Consider the following 18,364-nt stretch of genomic DNA (forward strand, 5'->3'; position numbering starts at 1 on the left):
TGCTGAAGCCATGCCATCATAGGTGTGAGAACAGTCTTTTGCTTCAGGTATCTAGGCTGAGATCGGCGGGATACCCTCTTACGTTAATTGTGGGCGTGGCAGAGTCCCTCATAAAGGTGTTCAGGGGCCGACCCAGTCCTAAGAGGAGAGAAAAACCGACAACAAGACTGGTGGTGGTGCCTTATCTCCACGCCCTCTCTCATCAGGTCAAGCGAGTGGCGCATAAGTTTAACGTGCCAGTGGTGTTTTCAGCACCCCAGAAGTTGTCACGCCTGTGCACCGCTGTCAACCGAGGGAGGAACAATGATTTGCAATGTGATGTAAACCACCGCACTCCTTTTGTACCATGCGCAGTGGGGGTTGTGTATCAGATCCCCTTCACATGTGGTAGGGTGTACATTGGTCAAACGGGGAGGTGCGTGAACGAGAGGGCGAGGGAACATTCCCTTTCAGTCCGTTCCTCCCCCGCTGGCCACTTAGCGGTACATTGCAGTAGGTGCGGCTGCGTACCTGTTTTTCATGACTTGACGATCTTGGCGCGCAATAAAAGTAAGACCGCCAGGGAGATTGATGAGGCATTTTTCATTTTATCTAAAGGGGAAGGGCAATGTGTGAGCGCACCGTCGGTGCACTTGGGGGATGATGATCGAGGTCCTTTTTATCAGGGAGAATGGCAGGCATGTGTGAGGGTGATGACGTGGTGGAAATCTTGTCGGTTGGGTTGTAAATTTTTTTGTGTCTTTATTGGTTCTTTCCTATGCTCTGTGTTTATTTTTCTGGTTCGCCTGAAAATTAAACTTTAGTTGACAGTCAGCGCTTTGTCCGTGCACTTCTTTCACTTGTCCTTTGTTCAAATTTTTTGCGCTGTTTTCACGTTTGACGATGGAGGAAGAAAATGTGTCTTTGGTGTCATCTTGCATCACCAAGGATCAAGTGCAAGTCGCAACGGCCAAGGATCCTACCCTACAGCTAGTGACCAAGTACCTCGAGAAGGGATGGCCAGCAAAGAGGATGCTCAATCAGGAGCTGATGCCGTTCTTCCAGCTTAGGGAAGAATTGTCCATGGTGGATGGCATAGTCTTCAGGGAAGACAAAGTTGTTGTGCCGGATTCTCTGACCTTGGACTTGGTTTCTTTTGCACACGAGGCACACCCTGGCATCGTGAAAACCAAACAAAGACTTCGAGACAAGTTCTGGTGGCCCCGGATGGACAGACAGGTAAAGTGTGCCGTGCGAAGCTGTCATGTGTGCCAATCAGCGGACAAGTCGGCCAAACCGGTCGTGGCACCACTACGTCCAGTTACTCTCCCGGAAAAGCCCTGGCAGAAGCTGGCTATGGACATCGTGGGTCCGCTGAACCTGACCACCGCAGGTCCTAAGTTTGTCGTCACCCTTGTGGACTATCATTCCAAGTGGCCGGAAGTTTGTTTTGCAAATACAGTTACGTCACAAGCGGTGATAAATTTCTTGCGAGGCGTGTTCAGTCGGGAGGGCTATCCGGAAGAACACGTAACAGACAACGGGCCATAGTTCAAGTCAAAGCTTTTTGAAGACTTCCTGAACCAAAGAGGAATCAACCACTGTATCTCGTCGGTATACTACCCACAGGCCAATGGGTTGGTCGAACGATTCAACAGGAGCCTGAAGAACTTTATTCAAGTTTCAGTTTTGGAAGGACGACCGCTTAAAGAAGCCGTCGTGGACTACTTGGGCGTATATCGGTCTACCCCACACTCGACCACAGGAGTGTCTCCTGCTCAGCTCCTCCACGGTCGCCAACCAAGGACCCGACTTGACATCATGGGCCTTCCGTCAAAGAACTTCCTGCAGGAGCTAGCCACGGCAATGGAAAAGTTACGAGCTCGTGTCCAAAGCAAGCAGCGCTCGACGAAGGAGTATACAGACGCGAAAAGAAGTGCCAAAACTCCAAAATTCAAGGAGGGAGATTACGTACGGGTCCGTAAACCCACAAGTGGTGGTAAGGGTGAGCTATCATATTCCCGACCTCTGAAAATACAGAAACAGTTGGGTCCAGGCACTTTCCGCTTAGAAGACGGACGCAGCTGGAATGCCTCCAAGCTGGTGGCTGTGCCTGAGGAGTGCGTCACGGAAAGAAGTAAACGGTTACTACACTTGCTACCCGTTCCTGGAGATCAAGAACAGTCAGCCAGGAGAACCGTCTCGGACAATCAAGGCGAATACTCCGTTGGGGAAAATAGCGAAGCTTTGGCAACACCATGGCAAGTTTCTGGAGGCGCAGACTCGGTTGAGGAACATCGCCTAACAGCTTCGGCGACGCCAATACAAATTACGATTGGACCAGATTCCGTTGAAGAACAACGTCGGGAAGTTTTGACGTCACCGGTACAAGTGTCACAAGATGAATGTCCTGTTGTTAGACATCGACTGGAAGATTCTGCGGCGCCTACACAGGCTCAAGGAACGACGTGGACGAACGGATTTCGCAGAGGACCGTCGACAAGAGAACGACGGCGTCCCTCCCGTCTGCAAGACTTTCATATGAATTAGCCATTTTTCGCTTAGTTGTTTCGTTTTTCAAGGGGGGATGATGTTGTGTTCTGCCTTTATGTTGGCAACACTGTACATACCATAACGTGATCTGGCAACCTATGACTCGCATTAAAAACGCTTTATCGTTCAATGTTCGAATGGACTAGTCGACCCCTCCTTCGTGTCCTTAGGACACTATAGTAACAATGATCAACATTTTTTTGTATCTACTGTTTACACCGAGCCTGCTTACCAACTTTCACACTTAAGTCTTTTGAGGCCTGCACTTGCTTCTTATAGCAAGTACCGGGTAAACATTTGTTCTACGGACCGGCGTCGTCTAAGAGAGCAGACGACAAGCAGAAACGTTTGAAAGAGCAGACGCTAGTTCGAACGATCATGCGGCCGTTTGAATTTGAAGACGCACTGAACGTAGTCCGCAGGTGGTCCGCACAACTTGATGGTTTTCTGGCGTTCATGTTGGAAGGAAACAAATAAATATGATAAAATAAACAAATACACCTATAAGATATGGGGAAGTGTTTTAGACCACTTAAAATTGTAATGTCCGCTGATAAATCCACTTAATATTTAAAATTTATACATATGGGTAGTTTTTGTGATCTTATTTTAATATATGGGTCCTATGGGACATGCGTTTTTTGTGTTCTTTTTTAAGTAGGGAAGCAGGGATTCATTTTGAAGACACACTTGAATTTAGTTGTATGTGTAGTTGGTCACTGTTGCCTTGTCATGCAAACACTGTCACAGACCAGGTTACCTTACCGGAAATAATTTTATATGGGAAAGTATTCGACCGTTATAATGCGCAAGAGTTGAGTTTCAAGGTTTGTTAATTGCGCTCCTAGCATTAATTTAGAAAGTTTCGGTGCACAAATGGGGGCGTGTGTGAATTACGCCGCTGACATCACTTTTACGTTTTTTTTTTAGAGTTCATTTACACATGTTACTTCATATTTTGATTTATAAACAAGCCAGGTGTCAGTTTTCAGACAAATTAGGGGATGTCCGTTGTCAGGGTGGCCGAGTGGTCTAAGGCGCCAGACTCAAGGATTATTCCTGGTCTCAGCAACGGTTTGAGATTTCTGGTCCACAATTGTGGGCGTGGGTTCGAACCCCACTCCTGACATTATTTTTTTTTAAGTTTTATTTATTTTTTTTATGTTGTTACTGTAATGCAAAGAGAAACAAAGTGGCGTCGTGCCACTTTGTTTGTGCATTTGGGATTCAATATTTCACTGGGACTCCAGAGTACTGTGAAAAAAACAAAAACCTTTAATGAATTGAGCACGGGGTACGCTTCCTGCCAGTTGAATTGACAGACTCTGTGTCGCATGATTTCATTGTGCTACTTCGTTAACGCAGTATCTGGAAGAGCCGCATGCATGGCAGTGCGCGGCATGCCGATATAAATGTAGAGCCTGCGTGTCGGTAGTTTTATCAGAGAACCATACAAATACAAGAAGTGTATCGGGGTCTGAGAGATGTACCGGATTGGTGGCCAGTCGCCGACGGGCTGGTAGCATTAAGATATTTTTATTCATTCAGAGTTGGCCGTAGCACGGCCTGTGTGTTGAAAACATGCTTGCCTTTACGAGTCTCTTTACGCACTAAAACATTCTGGCAACAAATCTTTAAAAAGTTGGTGCTTGTGCAACAAACCAACGCCGAAATAAACGCAGGAAAGAGGACATAGACCGAAAGAGGACAAGGGGAGCCGTTCCTGTTCCCGCCCATCTTTACGCTTGTGTTTAATTTAGCGTTTCTTTCTTCTTTCCTTTTTTTTTTTTTTGTACAAGAAGAGTGTAGCATCTTCTCACAATGGCCAACTCATATAAGTTTTATATTTCATTAAAAAAACACGTAGATATATCGTTAAAACAGTGGTGGTGCAGTCGAGTTGGTGTGAATTTACCATTCTTTTAAGCCGCCTGAGACGTGGATGGAGAGCGAGAAGAATCCAACGTGGAAGAGAGAAGAACAAAATGATAGAAGGTAACATTTCAAACTCTACTTTGGGTTCATCTGGTCATGGTCGTGGCAATCCTATTTCTTGAAACGTGTTCGCGCGACTGTGCTTTATCATTGGGGTCTCCTTTTGCTCACTGGTGATATAGAGGCAAATCCTGGTCCACTGACGAAGGAACAGGAGGCTAAGCTTGATCTTGTGACTAATGTGGTGAAACGGCCTGAGATCAATGCAAGTGTTCTTGATTCCACCAATAAGCTTTTACAGAATCATATCACCCAAAAGGATAACTTAGAATCATTAACAAAAAGAGTCCAAGAGCTGGAAACTAGTAGGGTACGTTGTTGGGCTAGTTAATTCATCTTAGTAAAACATATAAAATAGCGCTACAGAAAGACAAGGACAAGAAGTATACAGGACAGGAGCTAACTTTCAACTAGTTTTATTCAGGAAAAGTAAACATATATATACACACGACAGGCAAAGCAGCACCACGTAAAAGTTGATTAAATTTTCACCCGATCACTGAAAAACTGAAGTTCATTACAATGAAGAACAATAGAAGTGTCGCTGACACATGCCGTCCCACTTTTTTTGATAAAGAAAGCTTCCAATAGCTCTCGAGCGACCGTCTCTCGGCTTCTTCCTAGTATCCGTATGTCCTGAAGTCGCGGAACACAGCCACACGTGTTGCAATGTATTGGCAAATGCGAGCCATATTTGTTTTTTACCGATAATGCGTGCTCCCGTGCTCGGTCATTGATGCACCGCCCCGTCTGGCCAATGTATACCTTTCCACAACTCAGTGGGATTTCGTAGACCACACCCACTGTGCAGTCCACGTAAGGGGTGACGTGTTTCTTAACACATGGCGCTTTTGCCTTCTCATCTGAAATGCGGGAGCACAACCCAGCCAACTTCTTTGGGGCAGAGAACACAACGGGAACGTCGTACTTGCTTGCAACTTTCTTCGGATTGTGGGCAACCTTGTGAATGTACAGAATAACTTCTGGTCTTTTTGTCCTCGGCCTCGCATTTGCCAATACATTGCAACACGTATGGCTACGTTCCGCGACTTCAGCAGATACGGATACTAGGGAGAAGCCGAGAGACGGTCGCTCGAGAGCTATTGGAAGCTTTTTTTATCAAAAAAGTGGGATGGCACGTGTCAGCGACACTTCTATTGTACGTCATTGTAATGAATTTCAGCTTTTGAGTGATCGAGAAAAGAACTAATCAACTTTTGCGTGGTGCTCCTTTGCCTGTCGCGTGTATATATATGTTTACTTTTCCTGAATAAAACTAGTTGAAAGTTAGCGCCTTGTCTTTTTTGCGCCATTTTTTGTTCCGCAATGTCGAAAGAGCCAGAAAACAAAAAAAGAACACCCAACGTGGGGCTCGAACCCACGACCCCGAGATTAAGAGTCTCGTGCTCTACCGACTGAGCTAGCCGGGCGACGGTGGCAAATTTTGAGGGCGGGAAGTATTTAACGAAGTCAACGTTATACTCGATAAAAACCCACTGACAAAACACAAGCCCGTAGCCGATTGAGTAGTTTCGCTGCCTCCCCATTTTTCTTTGTTGATTTTCTTTTAAATCAAAATTTCCGTTTTTGGTCATAGTAGACTCTTTATTTATTTTTCATTGGTTCTACCGTTTGGTAGAACCAAACGGTAGAAGGTATAGAAAGAAAAATTCTATTTTTATTTATTTTAGCTTTCACTTAAGTCAACTTTCCGTGGGGAGAGGGGGCCGGTCAGGATGGTGACGACCAATGATCATGTTCGCCCGATGCAAGCCCCCCGGGAAGTCGAATAAGAAATAAGATCGAACAACTAAAAGTTGTTCGATCCCGCTGGACATATTACGACGTTGGTTGGTTTACGGTGGCCAGTGTGGCCACGTTTATTTCAAAACAAAACAACAAGTCAACAGTAATTTACATGACAAAACTCCCAAAATTAAAACCCATACTTTAGTCCCCCAGTCTCAAGAGCCGAATCTGCCTGATCTCAAAAGCCGAGTCTCTGAGAATCCTCTCTGCAGCCCTTTTCTAGACTCGTAGGGGCCTCCTTTCCCTCCAGAGACGGACCAATCACTTCAAATTTGCCCGTTGTCACTTGGTACACTCTTACCCAATGATGAGCGAGCTGTCAACGTGACCCCCCCTCCGACACCTCAACAGTCAAACCCAAATTCTTTGTAGAGTCACTATATGCTTTCTTCGCCCTCTGACTGGCGCCACCAAGTTAAGCTATTGCGTCGACTAAAAGCGAAGTTTTCTACACTAAGCGGCGAATTACGCCCAGACACAAGCACACCCGCTTAAAAGCCACAAGTGCGGACAGAAGCCCAAGACAGGGGTGTTCCGGCGCCCCAAACTGAAACCCGAGACGTTTCTTAACGACCGGGGTCCGACTCTTCTCCACCGAGCCCGGCGGCTGCTCGAAGGCCCCCGCGCCTGGGGGCGGAAGACGCCCAAAAATGCACCCACAAACAAAGGCAGATAAAAAAAAAATGCCGACGCAGCTGTAGAAAGATAGACTTTTCTAAAACAAATCTTACTTATTTCTAACAAAATCCTTCGTTACTTAACAACTTGGAAAGTGAAAATGTGGAACATCGTCATTGATTTAAATACGTTTTCGAGAAATAATGCGATGAGCACGGCATCGTAGGCAAATTACATATTTAAAAAAACTTAAAATTGTGTGCAATTAACTGTACGCATGAAGTAAAAAAAATATTTTAATATTTGCGGATATATTGAAGTCACGATGCATTCAATTCACTTCCACAGATTTCAAACTTTGATGGCGGTCTTGAGTCCGAAGAAAAATACCTTTTTGTGAAGCTTTCTTTTTGGCTGATAAATGCTGCACCCTTACTGGGGCGCAGACCCTTAGTCAAGCCTTTTATAGGCATTTTGTCTGCGCCCCCAACATCTGTGCAATGTTGAATAAAGATTTGATTGATTGATTGATTGATTGATTGATTGATTAATTACTATAGTATGTGGCAAGCTGACGGTTCAGGGGAAACTTATCCCGCCGCTTTCCACTTTGGCAGAGGGATCACTGGAAAAGAGGGGACCTCCTCTCCAGCATTCGCTCTGATGAAGTGGAAAAAGGTGGGGCTTCCCTCGAACCTTCAATGAATTAGTCACCTACTATAGATTCCAGAGTGATTCAAAAAGGGAAATATACATGCTCGCCTTTTTTTTTATATTGTGCAGTAAGCTAAGTATGATGATTGAATCGTAAAATTGGCCATTCTTGAGATGAAGGCTAGCGTGCGCCTGTCTTCATTGGCGTAATCCACTCTCATATGCATTACACAATCGCCATGATGTTGAACTGTCACAATGTGCGTGCTAGATGCGCTTAAGGCCATCTGCAAGGCTAAAAAAAGATTAAAATAATCGAAGTTAGTGTAGCAAAGTTTAGGTAACCAAGTACATTCTCTAGTACACGATGATATTTTAGTAAGCGTGATAACTCCCCCATTGTAGTTATACTGATCAAATTATGGTGACAAACGCAGAGGTTAAGAATGATTTCGTCTCAACATTGATGCTACGTGTTGACATTTCTCCGCACACTGTTTTGAGCAGATCACCGAATTGATCGCATCTTTTCTTTGTCGGCAAACAAACGGTATGAGGTCAGCCGCAGGACATCTCGACATCATATATTTGGGAAGTATTTAGAGATTGAGAGTAAATTAAGATTGTGGGGGGATTAGCGAGAATAATTAGAAGCTTTAACTAAGTTATTTTGTAAGTAAGTTCAATATGCGAAACTTGCCGAAAGATTTTTTTCAAAATGAACTAAAATGCACGTTAATCCGAGTAACTGTAACTGTAACTAAATTACTTCGTAGCAGCAACTTTTGTGGCTCTCATCGCCATACGTTGTTCCATGTGTATGTCCTCCAAGAAATGTCAGTAGTGCGATAGAACCTTATCCCATAGCCGTAAGCTGCTTTCTCGAAACGTAAGTGCCAAGAACGATAGATAAACTCGCTGATATATATAATCGATACAAGTAAAAAGAAAAAAAAAAAGTCGGGTTAATGGCTTAGTATTGAAGGAATAAAGAACAGATCTGAAAGTGTTCAAACAAACAAAATTGAGTCTTGTAATGATGTTTGTGTTTTTTTTTGTTTTTTTTTTCTTTTTAGTTAGGGGTTTTGAATATCCGCTTCCCTGGCAGAGCAAACGGTATCGAGGGTTCGATGAGGTCCGCACTACGGCGCCCGAGTGCGTAAAAATACTTGTCCATCAGGCGCATGAATCATGAGCCAGTCAAGTAAGGTCCCGGAGACGTGGATAGTCGCTGTTAATAATGTGGTGGTTCTGTTTCGTGGTCATACGGACAAGGAAGGGTCGGTTCAAAACAGAGCATATAGGCGATCGGATACAATTTCATTGACATAAATTCTAAAAAAGTTACAATCAGGTCTTGATACTAAAAACTGGAGCTTAAGAACTCCTGAAGAGTTTCAGTTTCTCGGAAATAAAGTTACCTCTCCGAACTGTGTGCAAGTGCTGGGAGCTCAGCAATTTCCTTATATTTGATACGTGCGTCTGTTATTTGAGTAATTTCCATGCTCTGATAATTCCTAAGCTTTGCTATTTCATTTTGGAAAGCTCCACACATCAAGCCAATGGAGCCAGGATAAATTCTGTGATGGATGCCACACTAGATGCAAACGTCTCCCGAGCAAACTTTAACATTCCGTGCTCCTCGCAAAAAAACAAAGAAAAAAAAGAAAAAAAAGAAAAAGAGTTTTTTAGATGTTTTAGTTTTGATCATAAGTGTTGAGTACGTAGTACAACTGAAGAAGCCTCCCAATGACGATGGAAGCGACATCTGTCCCATTTGAAAGCTGCCGATACAATTTTATCATTTTGAAAGAGGCAAAACAAAAATATCCGCCCATCGTGGGGCTCGAACCCCGAAATTAAGAGTCTCATGCTCTACCGACTAAAGTAGCCAAGCGACTTTTTTTTTTTTTTTTTTTGCCAGACATTATTTATTTACACAATATACCTTCAGAAGCACTTATAGAAAGGGCCAAGCTGACTTACGATTGACGCAGACTGATTAACATGATCTTAATATGACCAGTCCGTCTAGGACTGGTAACCAATCAGGCTCATCTCCCAAAACCTTATACACTGCTCTAATCTGACTACTGCTCTGAGTAAAATAGTGACATACTGGTCGAGCAACTCCGTCAGCATGCCGCACTCCCATGGGGCTCTTCCAGATACTGTGTAAGTCTATAACCATAAGTAAATCATACGACACAGAGTCGGTCGGGGCAAGAGGCAGAAAACGTATCCTGTGTGCGCTTAAAGGAAGTTCCTTTTTAAGAGTTCGCTGCAGTACATCCCAGTAGAGCACCGCGTCCCAACAGTCTAAAAAACACATGCTCTATCGACTCGGGACTTTTGCATAAGATACAGTTCACTGTACAGGGAACAAATATGTCATCTTCGTCCAGCCATGCTTTAACCGGAAGTGTTCCGCTCTCGCTCTACCTGGGAAGAGACGAAGAACGACTGCGGCGAGCGCGTCGTCCCCTCTTGCTCGTCACTACGAACCAGGGACCCTTAGTCTGCTGGAGCGTCTGGTCGGTTCTTTGCTCCGTGTCGCTGAGCTGCCGCTTGATCGCCTCAGTCGCGAACTCCATTGCTGTACCATCTCTAGCGTCCAGTGCGTCAGTCGGGTCCTTTGCGCCGGTGTCGTCTCATTGGTGTTCTTCGCGTTTGGCTCATTTTCAGCAACAGTGATTTCTGCCGTCAGTGCTACGGCGGAGACCTGACCTTCCGGCATCGCTATCAGTGCGCGTTACTGCTCACCGGACGCTTGAGGGTCTTGCGAAGAAATCCTCTCGGCTGGAGTCGCCGCCGCCTCGGCCTCTTCCTCATCCATTACGAGGTTTCTGTCCTGGCTGTCGGTGGTCTTGCTGGCAGCAGCTCGAGCGTACGACCGTACGCAATCCGAGGCCTCATGCCCGAAGGCTCGCCACTCCTCGCACCGCGGCACTCTACAGTCGCGCCATATGTGTCCTGTGCGTCGACAGCGGAGGCTCACCAGTGCGTGTCCGGGGACAACAACCAGCAACGCGCCTCCGCAAAGGCGGAGCTGATGCGGCAGGGACTCCGGTGTTAGGTCTTGACGGAGCATCATGCGTACGACGACGGTAGTGGAATCCACGTCTGCCAGGCCCTCGATTCTCCACTTCTCGCGGGTAACACCCTTGACCTCCCCGTATGGCTCGAAGTCTCGTCGAAGGGCGTCTGCAGATACGTCGAAAGCCACCCAGTGGACCTTTACCTTCAGCTCTCGTTTTCTGGATCAATGACTAGGTATGGTCGCCCCTTCACCAGCATGGTCCCCTCTCGCGGAAGCTTCTCTTTTGCGGAGGTGGTGTGCAGCTTCAGCAGCCAGACGTGCCCCATTTGAAACGCGCCAAGTCCTGCTACGTCTTCCCGAACTCCCACCTGGTTCAGAGGCCATACGAAGTCTTCAGCACGGTACGGCCGCCCCCGGGTATCAGCATGCAGCATAAGGCTGCATTTCATGGCTTCTCCTGTCGGCAGGGTAGGCAGTATCACTGCGTAGTGATTTGGAACATCGCCGCGTACGGCATCACCACGGCTCGGAGCCGCCGTCATCGAGCTCACAGCGGAGCGTTCCATCCCACGTGCGCATGCCACCGCGTTCGAAATTGAAATCAGCTTGCCGGGCGACGATGGGAACTCTCCAGGGGGGGAAGTATTTGACGAACGCTACGTTACACTCGATAAATGCCCGCTGAAAAAACACAAGCTCGTACCCGATTTAGTAGTTTCGCTGCCTCCCCGTTTTTCTTTGTTGATTCGCTTTTAAATCAAAATTTCCTTTTGTGGTCATATTAGACCCCATTTATTTATTTTTCGTTGGTTGTACCGTTCAATAGTGCAATTATAGACAGACAATTTTTTTTTTTTCAGTTCTCACTTAGAAAATCAAATTGTAGAACATCGCCATTGACTCAAATACGTTTTCGAGAAATAATGCGATGAGCACGGCATCGTAAACAAATTACATTTAAAAAAAAAACTCTGACTTGTGTGCAATTAACTGTACGCATGAAGTAAACAAAATGGTTTTATATATTTCGGGAATATCGAAGTCAAGATGCATTCATTTCGATTCCACAAAATCCAAACGTTGATGGGTGTCTTGCGTCTAAAGGGAAATACCTTTTTGAGAAGCTTCATAAGGCTGATAAATGCTGCACCCTTACTGTAATTACTATATTAGGTGGCGGGTTAAGGGTTTAGGGGAAACTTTATCCACCTCTTTCCACTTTGGCAGAGGGATTACTGGAGACGAGGCGACATCCTCTCCAGCGTTCGCTCTGCTAAAGGGGAAAGAGGTGGGAGGAGCTTCCCCCGAACTTTTAATTAACCTGCCACCGACTATAGATTCCAGAGTGCTTTAAAAGGGGAATAGACATGCAAGCCTTTTTTCTTTTATTTTTATATATTTTGCAGTAAGCTAGAATGATTTAATCGTGAGATTGGACATTCGTGGGATGAAAGGTAGCGTGCGCATGTCTGCGCCGGGGCAAGTGACACCTATATACTTCACACAATTGCCATTATTGTGAACTGTCACAAGGAGTGTGCTAGATGCACTCAAGGCCATCTGCAGGGCTGAAAAAATATTAAAATATTCGAAGTTAGTGTAGCACAATTTAGGGTAACCAAATACATTCTAAATTACACGATGATATTTCAGTACCTGTGATGACTTCCCCATTTTAGTTATACTGATCAAAATTATGCTGACCAATACACAGATTAAGAATGATTTCGTCTCAACATCGATGCTATGTGTTGCCACTTCTCAGCACACTCTTGTGAGGAGATCACCGAACTGATCGCATCTTTTCTTCGTCGGCCAACAAGCGGTTGGTGGTCAGCAGCAGCACATCTCGACATCATATATTTTGAGAGTAGTTAGAGATTGAAAGAGAGAGAAAGTAAATTAAGATTGTGATCGGATTAGCGAGAGTAATTAGGACATTTAAAGGGGCGATGTAACGATTTTTGTATTTTGCGCAAATACCGCTTAGAACGGATCCCTGACGTTAATGACTTGTGAAATACCCGTTCGTTTTTCACCACACGCAATCGAAGTCACTAAAAAAAGTAAAGAAAAACGAGCAGAGTTCACCCCCTCAACTCGCAACCAGAACAAGCGGCCACGTGATCTGGAGCCGACTCTATGCCGCCAATGTTGATCATAGCCATGCGCTGGGGTTGGCAAGGCACAGGACACGCGCTGAGTTCCAGACATTGTTATGGTTTGGCTGTTGTCGTCATTGCAGCGATTGGACACAGGACACTACCCGAATGCGTTTCGAGCTATCAATTATCACGAGCTCAAATCGAGTGTCCACGCCATGCTCGGGTCCAATCTATAAGCCGCATTCAAAGATCGTCACTGGGCGGTACTGCTACCGCCCAGCTACGTCATCACATTTTGCAAAGGAGAGATTGAATGAAAACACTCGGTTTTGTCCTCCAAATTACAGCGCAACAAAGGAGTTTCCTAGTCAATGGCGTTGCATGCGAGTATCCTTGATTTCCACTAGTGCCATTAGGCTCGTGTAAAGTGAAAATACATTCCAATTTAATATTGTTGCACCGCCCCTTTAACTGAGTTATTTTGTAAGTAACTTGAATAGGTGAAATTTGTAGAAAGATTTTTCAAAATGCAACTGAATTACACGTTGGCCCGAGTAACCTGTAACTAAATTACTTCGTAGCAGAACCTTTTGTGGCTCTCATCGCCATTCGGTGTTCCACGTGTACGTCCTCCAAGGAAATGTTAGTAGTGAGATAAAACCTTATCACGTTGCCGTACGCCCCTTTCTCGAAACGTAAGTGCCAAGAACGATAGATAAACTCGCTGAAAGAAATAATCGATATGAAAGAAAAAAGTCGGGTTAAGGGCCCAGTATTAAAAGAATAAAGAACACATTCGAAAGCTTTCAAACAAAAACATTAATTCTTGCGGTTTTTTTTTTTTTTTTTTTTTTTCATTAGTTAGAGTTTTTGCATATCCGCCTCTGTGGCAGAGCGAGCGACAGCGAGGGTTCGGTGAGGTCCGCAATACTGCGCCCGAGTGCGTAAAAAATACGTGTCCATCACGTGCATGAAGCATGAGCCAGTCGAGTAAGTTCCCGGAGTCGTGAGTAGTCGCCTGATAATAATGCGGGGGTTCTGTTTGTGGTCATACGGACAAGGAAGGTTCGGTCCAAAACTGATCTTACAGGCGATCGGATGCAATTTCATTAACATAACTTCTAGTGAAGTTACAATCAGGCCTTGATACCAAGAACTGGCGCTTAGAACTCCTAAAGGGTTTCAGTTTCTTGGAAATAAAGTTACCTCGCCGAGCTGTATGCAAGTGCTGGGAGCTCAGGAATTTCCTTATATATGACATGAGAGGTTTGAGTAGCCTTCATGCTCTGTTAATTCCTGTGTAACCTCCATGCTCTGATAATTCCTGAGTAACCTCCGTGCTCTGATAATTCCTGAGTAACGTCCACGCTCTGATAATTCCTAAGCTCTGCTTTTTCCATTTTAGAAAGTTCCACACATCAAGCCAACGGAGCCAGGATCAATTCTGCGATGGATGCCACTCGAGATACAAACAGCTGCTGAAACAGGCTTTACCACCTCGTGCTCCTCGTAGAAAAAAAAAAACAAAACAACCTTTTTAGATGTTTTTGTTTTGATCATAAGTATAGAGTAGTACAACCGAACACGGCTCACAATGACGTTGGAAGTGAGATGCGTGTCGTTACAAAGCCGCCGATAAACTTTATGTTGAAGGCGGCAAAATAAAAAGAACTCTCCGCCCAACGTGGGGCTCGAACCCACGACCCCAAGATTGAGAGTCTCGTGCTCTACCGACTGAGCTAGCCGGCCGACGATGGCAGCTTTTCAGGGCGGGAAGTATCTAACGAACGATACGTATTTCTTTCCACTTTGGCATGCTGAGTACCTTGAGACGTGCCGCTGGCAGAGGTCCAAAGCTATATGAAGACAGAAACAACAACGAACGCAGTGGACCAGGCGTCGTGGTTGTGGGCACCCTGGCGGCTCCCAAGCCAAGTTGCCCGACTGCGAGGCTCAAGCCGAACTTTTCCCGCGTGGCGGCGACGTCACGCCAGCCACGCGCACATCGGATGCGCCGCCTTGATAAGGCAGATCAGAGGCGGCGCACGGAGAGTCACTGCCTGGACTCCGGCAGCGCCGGTAGCAATGTTAATCGTTTTGTCCATGTCCAATTAAATGTAGTTTCTTGTTGTTGAAACCGTTGGCTCCGTGTTATTCCTCCGGGTCGGGTATGCAGCAAGGCAAACCGACCACATGGTTCACTCAGTCTAAAACGTGTTTCTCGGAAGACCGAAAAACGTAAAGCCATTTGAAATTTTTATACTTTTTTTTTTTTTTTTTGAGCAGGTGTAAATGTAACTGGATATATTTGTTAGCGTGCGGCTGTATTTGTAACTTAGTTTTGTTCCAGCCCAAGTCTTCTTTTTCGAGATTTCCTTCCACAACTACAGTTTACTCTCCAAAAAAAAAAAGTTACAGTAAATTGATTGAAAGTGCGCTGTCACAAGTTCTAGACTACAGCACACATGCACTTATTTATTTGCAAACAATAAAGTTATACCGCTGTATACCTAGAAAGACTGTTTCAACCTCCGTGTGAATCGCCCCAAAACTCTCTTTCTTATTATCTTGTTTTCTTTCTTTCTTTTCTTATTTTTTCTTTTTTTTTTTTTTTTTTTTTCTGTCTGATATAGAAAAAAGCGAATATCGACTCATTTCAGGTCTGGTCCATATCACATGAGCGAACGACGTTTTAGCGAACAACGGTCATTTGAACGAATCGACATTGTAGCAAATAATGGGGGAGCGTGTTAATCCCGACGCATACAGATACATCTTCTAACGGTATTATTCTTGCGTATTTCACGACAGGAAAATTATTTTTCAGTGCCGCCAAGCACTGACACCACAAGAAGTGGCGCTGTGCGAAGACGGGCGCTTGCTTCGCCAGTATGGGGATAACAAAACCTTGGTATTGAAGAAATGGCTCGATAAAGCAACCTGTCACCGGAAATTCGGATTGGCTCGCCAAGAATGGAGAGAGAAATCAAGGAGAAACTGTCGATTTTATGAACCAAAATGGCGACCATAAGGGGGGATGCGTTTCGGCGCTTCCCGTGTTTGGTCTTGGTTACTGTGGCGGAGACCGCCCTACAAAAAAAAAAAATAAATAAATGAAGGGGTTGAAAAGAAAGGTCCCAACGAGGCAGAGAACAACAAGAACAGAAGTTATTCCGTACATCTACAAGGTTGCCCACAATCTGAACAAAGTTGCAAGCAAGTACGATGTTCCTGGTGTGTTCACTGCCACAAAGAAGTTGACTGGGTTGTGCTTCCGCATTTCTGATGAGAAGGCGAAAATGCCATGTGATAAGAAACACGTCACCCCTTACGTGGACTGCACAGTGGGTGTGGTCTACGAAATCCCACTGAGTTGCGGTAAGGTACACATCGGCCAGACGGGGCGGTGCATCAGTTACCGAGCACGCGGGAGCACGCATTATCAGTAAATAATAAATATGGCTCGCATTTGCCAATACATTGCAACACGTGTGGCTGTGTTCCGCGACTTCAGCAGATACGGATACTAGGAAGAAGCCGAGAGACGGTCGCTCAAGAGCTATTGGAAGCTTTCTTTATCAAAAAAAAAGTGGGACGGCGTGTGTCAGCGACACTTCTATTGTTCTTCATTGTAATGAATTTCAGTTTTTGAGTGATCGGGTGAAAAATTAATCAACTTTTACGTGGTGCTGCTTTGCCTGTCGTGTGTATATATGTGGTCAATTTTCCTGAATAAAACTAGTTGAAAGTTAGCGCTTGTCCTGTATACTTCTTGTCCTTGTCTTTCTGTTGCGCTATTTTATATATTTTTCTAAGATGAATTAACTAGCCCAACAACGTACCCTACTAGTTTCCAGCTCTTAGACTCTTTTTGTTAATGATTCTAAGTTATCCGTTAGGGTAATATGATTCTGTAAAAGCTTATTGATGGAATCAAGAACACTTGCATTGATCTCAAGTCGTTGCACCACATTAGTCACAAGGTCAAGCTTAGCCTCCTGTTCCTTCGTCAGTGGGCAGGATTTGCCTCTATATCACCAGTGAGCAAAAGGAGACCCCAATGATAAAGCACAGTCGCGCGAACACTTTTCAAGAAATAGGATTGCCACGACCATGACCAGATGAACCCTAAAGTAGAGTTTGAAACGTTACCTTCTATCATTTTGTTCCTCTCTCTTCCACGTTGGATTCTTCTCGCTCTCCATCCACGTCTCAGGCGGCTTAAAAGAATGGTAAATTCACACCAACTCGACTGCACCACCACTGTCTTAACGGTATATCGACGTGTTTTTTTAATGAAATATAAATCTTATATGAGTTGACCATTGTGAGAAGATGCTACACTCTTCTTGTACAAAAAAAAAAAAGGAAAGAAGAAAGAAACGCTAAATTAAACACAAGCGTAAAGATGGACGGGAACAGGAACGGCTCACCTTGTCCTCTTTCGGTCTATATCCTCTTTCCTGCGTTTATTTCGGCGTTGTTTTGTTGCACAAGCACCAACTTTTTAAAGATTTGTTGCCAGAATGTTTTAGTGCGTAAAGAGACTCGTAAAGGCAGGCATGTTTTCAACACACAGGCCGTGCTACGGCCAACTCTGAATGAATAAAAATATCTTAATGCTACCAGCCCGTCGGCGACTGGCCACCAATCCGGGACATCTCTCAGACCCCGATACACTTCTTGTATTTGTATGGTTCTCTGATAAAACTACCGACACGCAGGCTCTACATTTATATCGGCATGCCGCGCACTGCCACGCATGCGGCTCTTCCAGATACAGCGTTAGCCAAGTAGCACAATGAAATCATACGACACAGAGTCTGTCAATTCAACTGGCAGGAAGCGTACCCCATGCGCAATTCATTAAAGGTTTTTGTTTTTTTCACAGTACTCTGGAGTCCCAGTGAAATATTGAATCCCAAATGCACAAACAAAGTGGCACGACGCCACTTTGTTTCTCTTTGCATTACAGTAACAACATAAAAAAAAAATTAAATAAAACTTTAAAAAAATAGTGTCAGGAGTGGGGTTCGAACCCACGCCCACAATTGTGGACCAGAAATCTCAAACCCCTGCTGGGACAAGGAATAATCCTTGAGTCTGGCGCCTTAGACCACTCGGCCACCCTGACAACGGACATCCCCTAATTTATCTGAAAACTGACACCTGGCTCGTTTGTAAATCAAAATATGATGTAACATGTGTAAATGAACTCTAAAAAAAAACGTAAAAGTAATGTCAGCGGCGTGATTCACACACGCCCCCATTTTGTGCACCGAAACTTTCTAAATTAATGCTAGGAGCGAAATTAACAAACCTTGAAACTCAACTCTTGCGCATTATAACGGTCGAATACTTTCCCATATAAAATTATTTCCGGTAAGTTAACCAGGCCTGTAACAGTGTTTGCATGACAAGGCAACAGTGACCAACTACACATACAACTAAATTCAAGTATGTCTTCACAATGAATCCCTGCTTCCCTATTTATAAAATAACACAAAAAACGCATGTCCCATAGGACCCATATATTAAAATAAGACCACATAAAATACCCGTTTGAATATTTTTTTTAAATATTAAGTGGATTTATCAGTGGACATTACAA

General features: G+C 44.7%; 1 protein-coding gene and 4 non-coding genes across 5 annotated transcripts; 2 read left to right on the forward strand and 3 right to left on the reverse strand.

Annotated features, from left to right (window-relative positions):
- The first annotated feature begins 882 nt into the window (after positions 1-882).
- On the forward strand, positions 883-2,524 carry LOC121836590. The gene is made up of 3 exons (XM_042291529.1): positions 883-1,128; positions 1,561-2,240; positions 2,434-2,524. The coding sequence occupies exons 1-3, from the start codon at positions 883-885 to the stop codon at positions 2,522-2,524; spliced, it is 1,017 nt and encodes a 338-aa protein (XP_042147463.1).
- A 1,021-nt stretch (positions 2,525-3,545) lies between these two features.
- On the forward strand, positions 3,546-3,661 carry Trnal-caa. Its single transcript has 2 exons — positions 3,546-3,583; positions 3,616-3,661. It is a non-coding gene; the product is annotated as a tRNA-Leu (tRNA).
- A 2,223-nt stretch (positions 3,662-5,884) lies between these two features.
- Trnak-cuu lies at positions 5,885-5,957 on the reverse strand. The gene has a single exon. It is a non-coding gene; the product is annotated as a tRNA-Lys (tRNA).
- An 8,472-nt stretch (positions 5,958-14,429) lies between these two features.
- Trnak-cuu lies at positions 14,430-14,502 on the reverse strand. The gene has a single exon. It is a non-coding gene; the product is annotated as a tRNA-Glu (tRNA).
- Positions 14,503-17,771: 3,269 nt separating this feature from the next.
- Positions 17,772-17,887, reverse strand: Trnal-caa. The gene is made up of 2 exons: positions 17,850-17,887; positions 17,772-17,817 (listed from the first exon to the last, which is right to left on the reverse strand). It is a non-coding gene; the product is annotated as a tRNA-Leu (tRNA).
- Between the last annotated feature and the right edge of the window lie 477 nt (positions 17,888-18,364).

Source organism: Ixodes scapularis, unplaced genomic scaffold (genome assembly GCF_016920785.2).
Source record: "Ixodes scapularis isolate PalLabHiFi unplaced genomic scaffold, ASM1692078v2 PGA_scaffold2__306_contigs__length_199485367, whole genome shotgun sequence".
NCBI classification, from domain to species: domain Eukaryota; kingdom Metazoa; phylum Arthropoda; class Arachnida; order Ixodida; family Ixodidae; genus Ixodes; species Ixodes scapularis.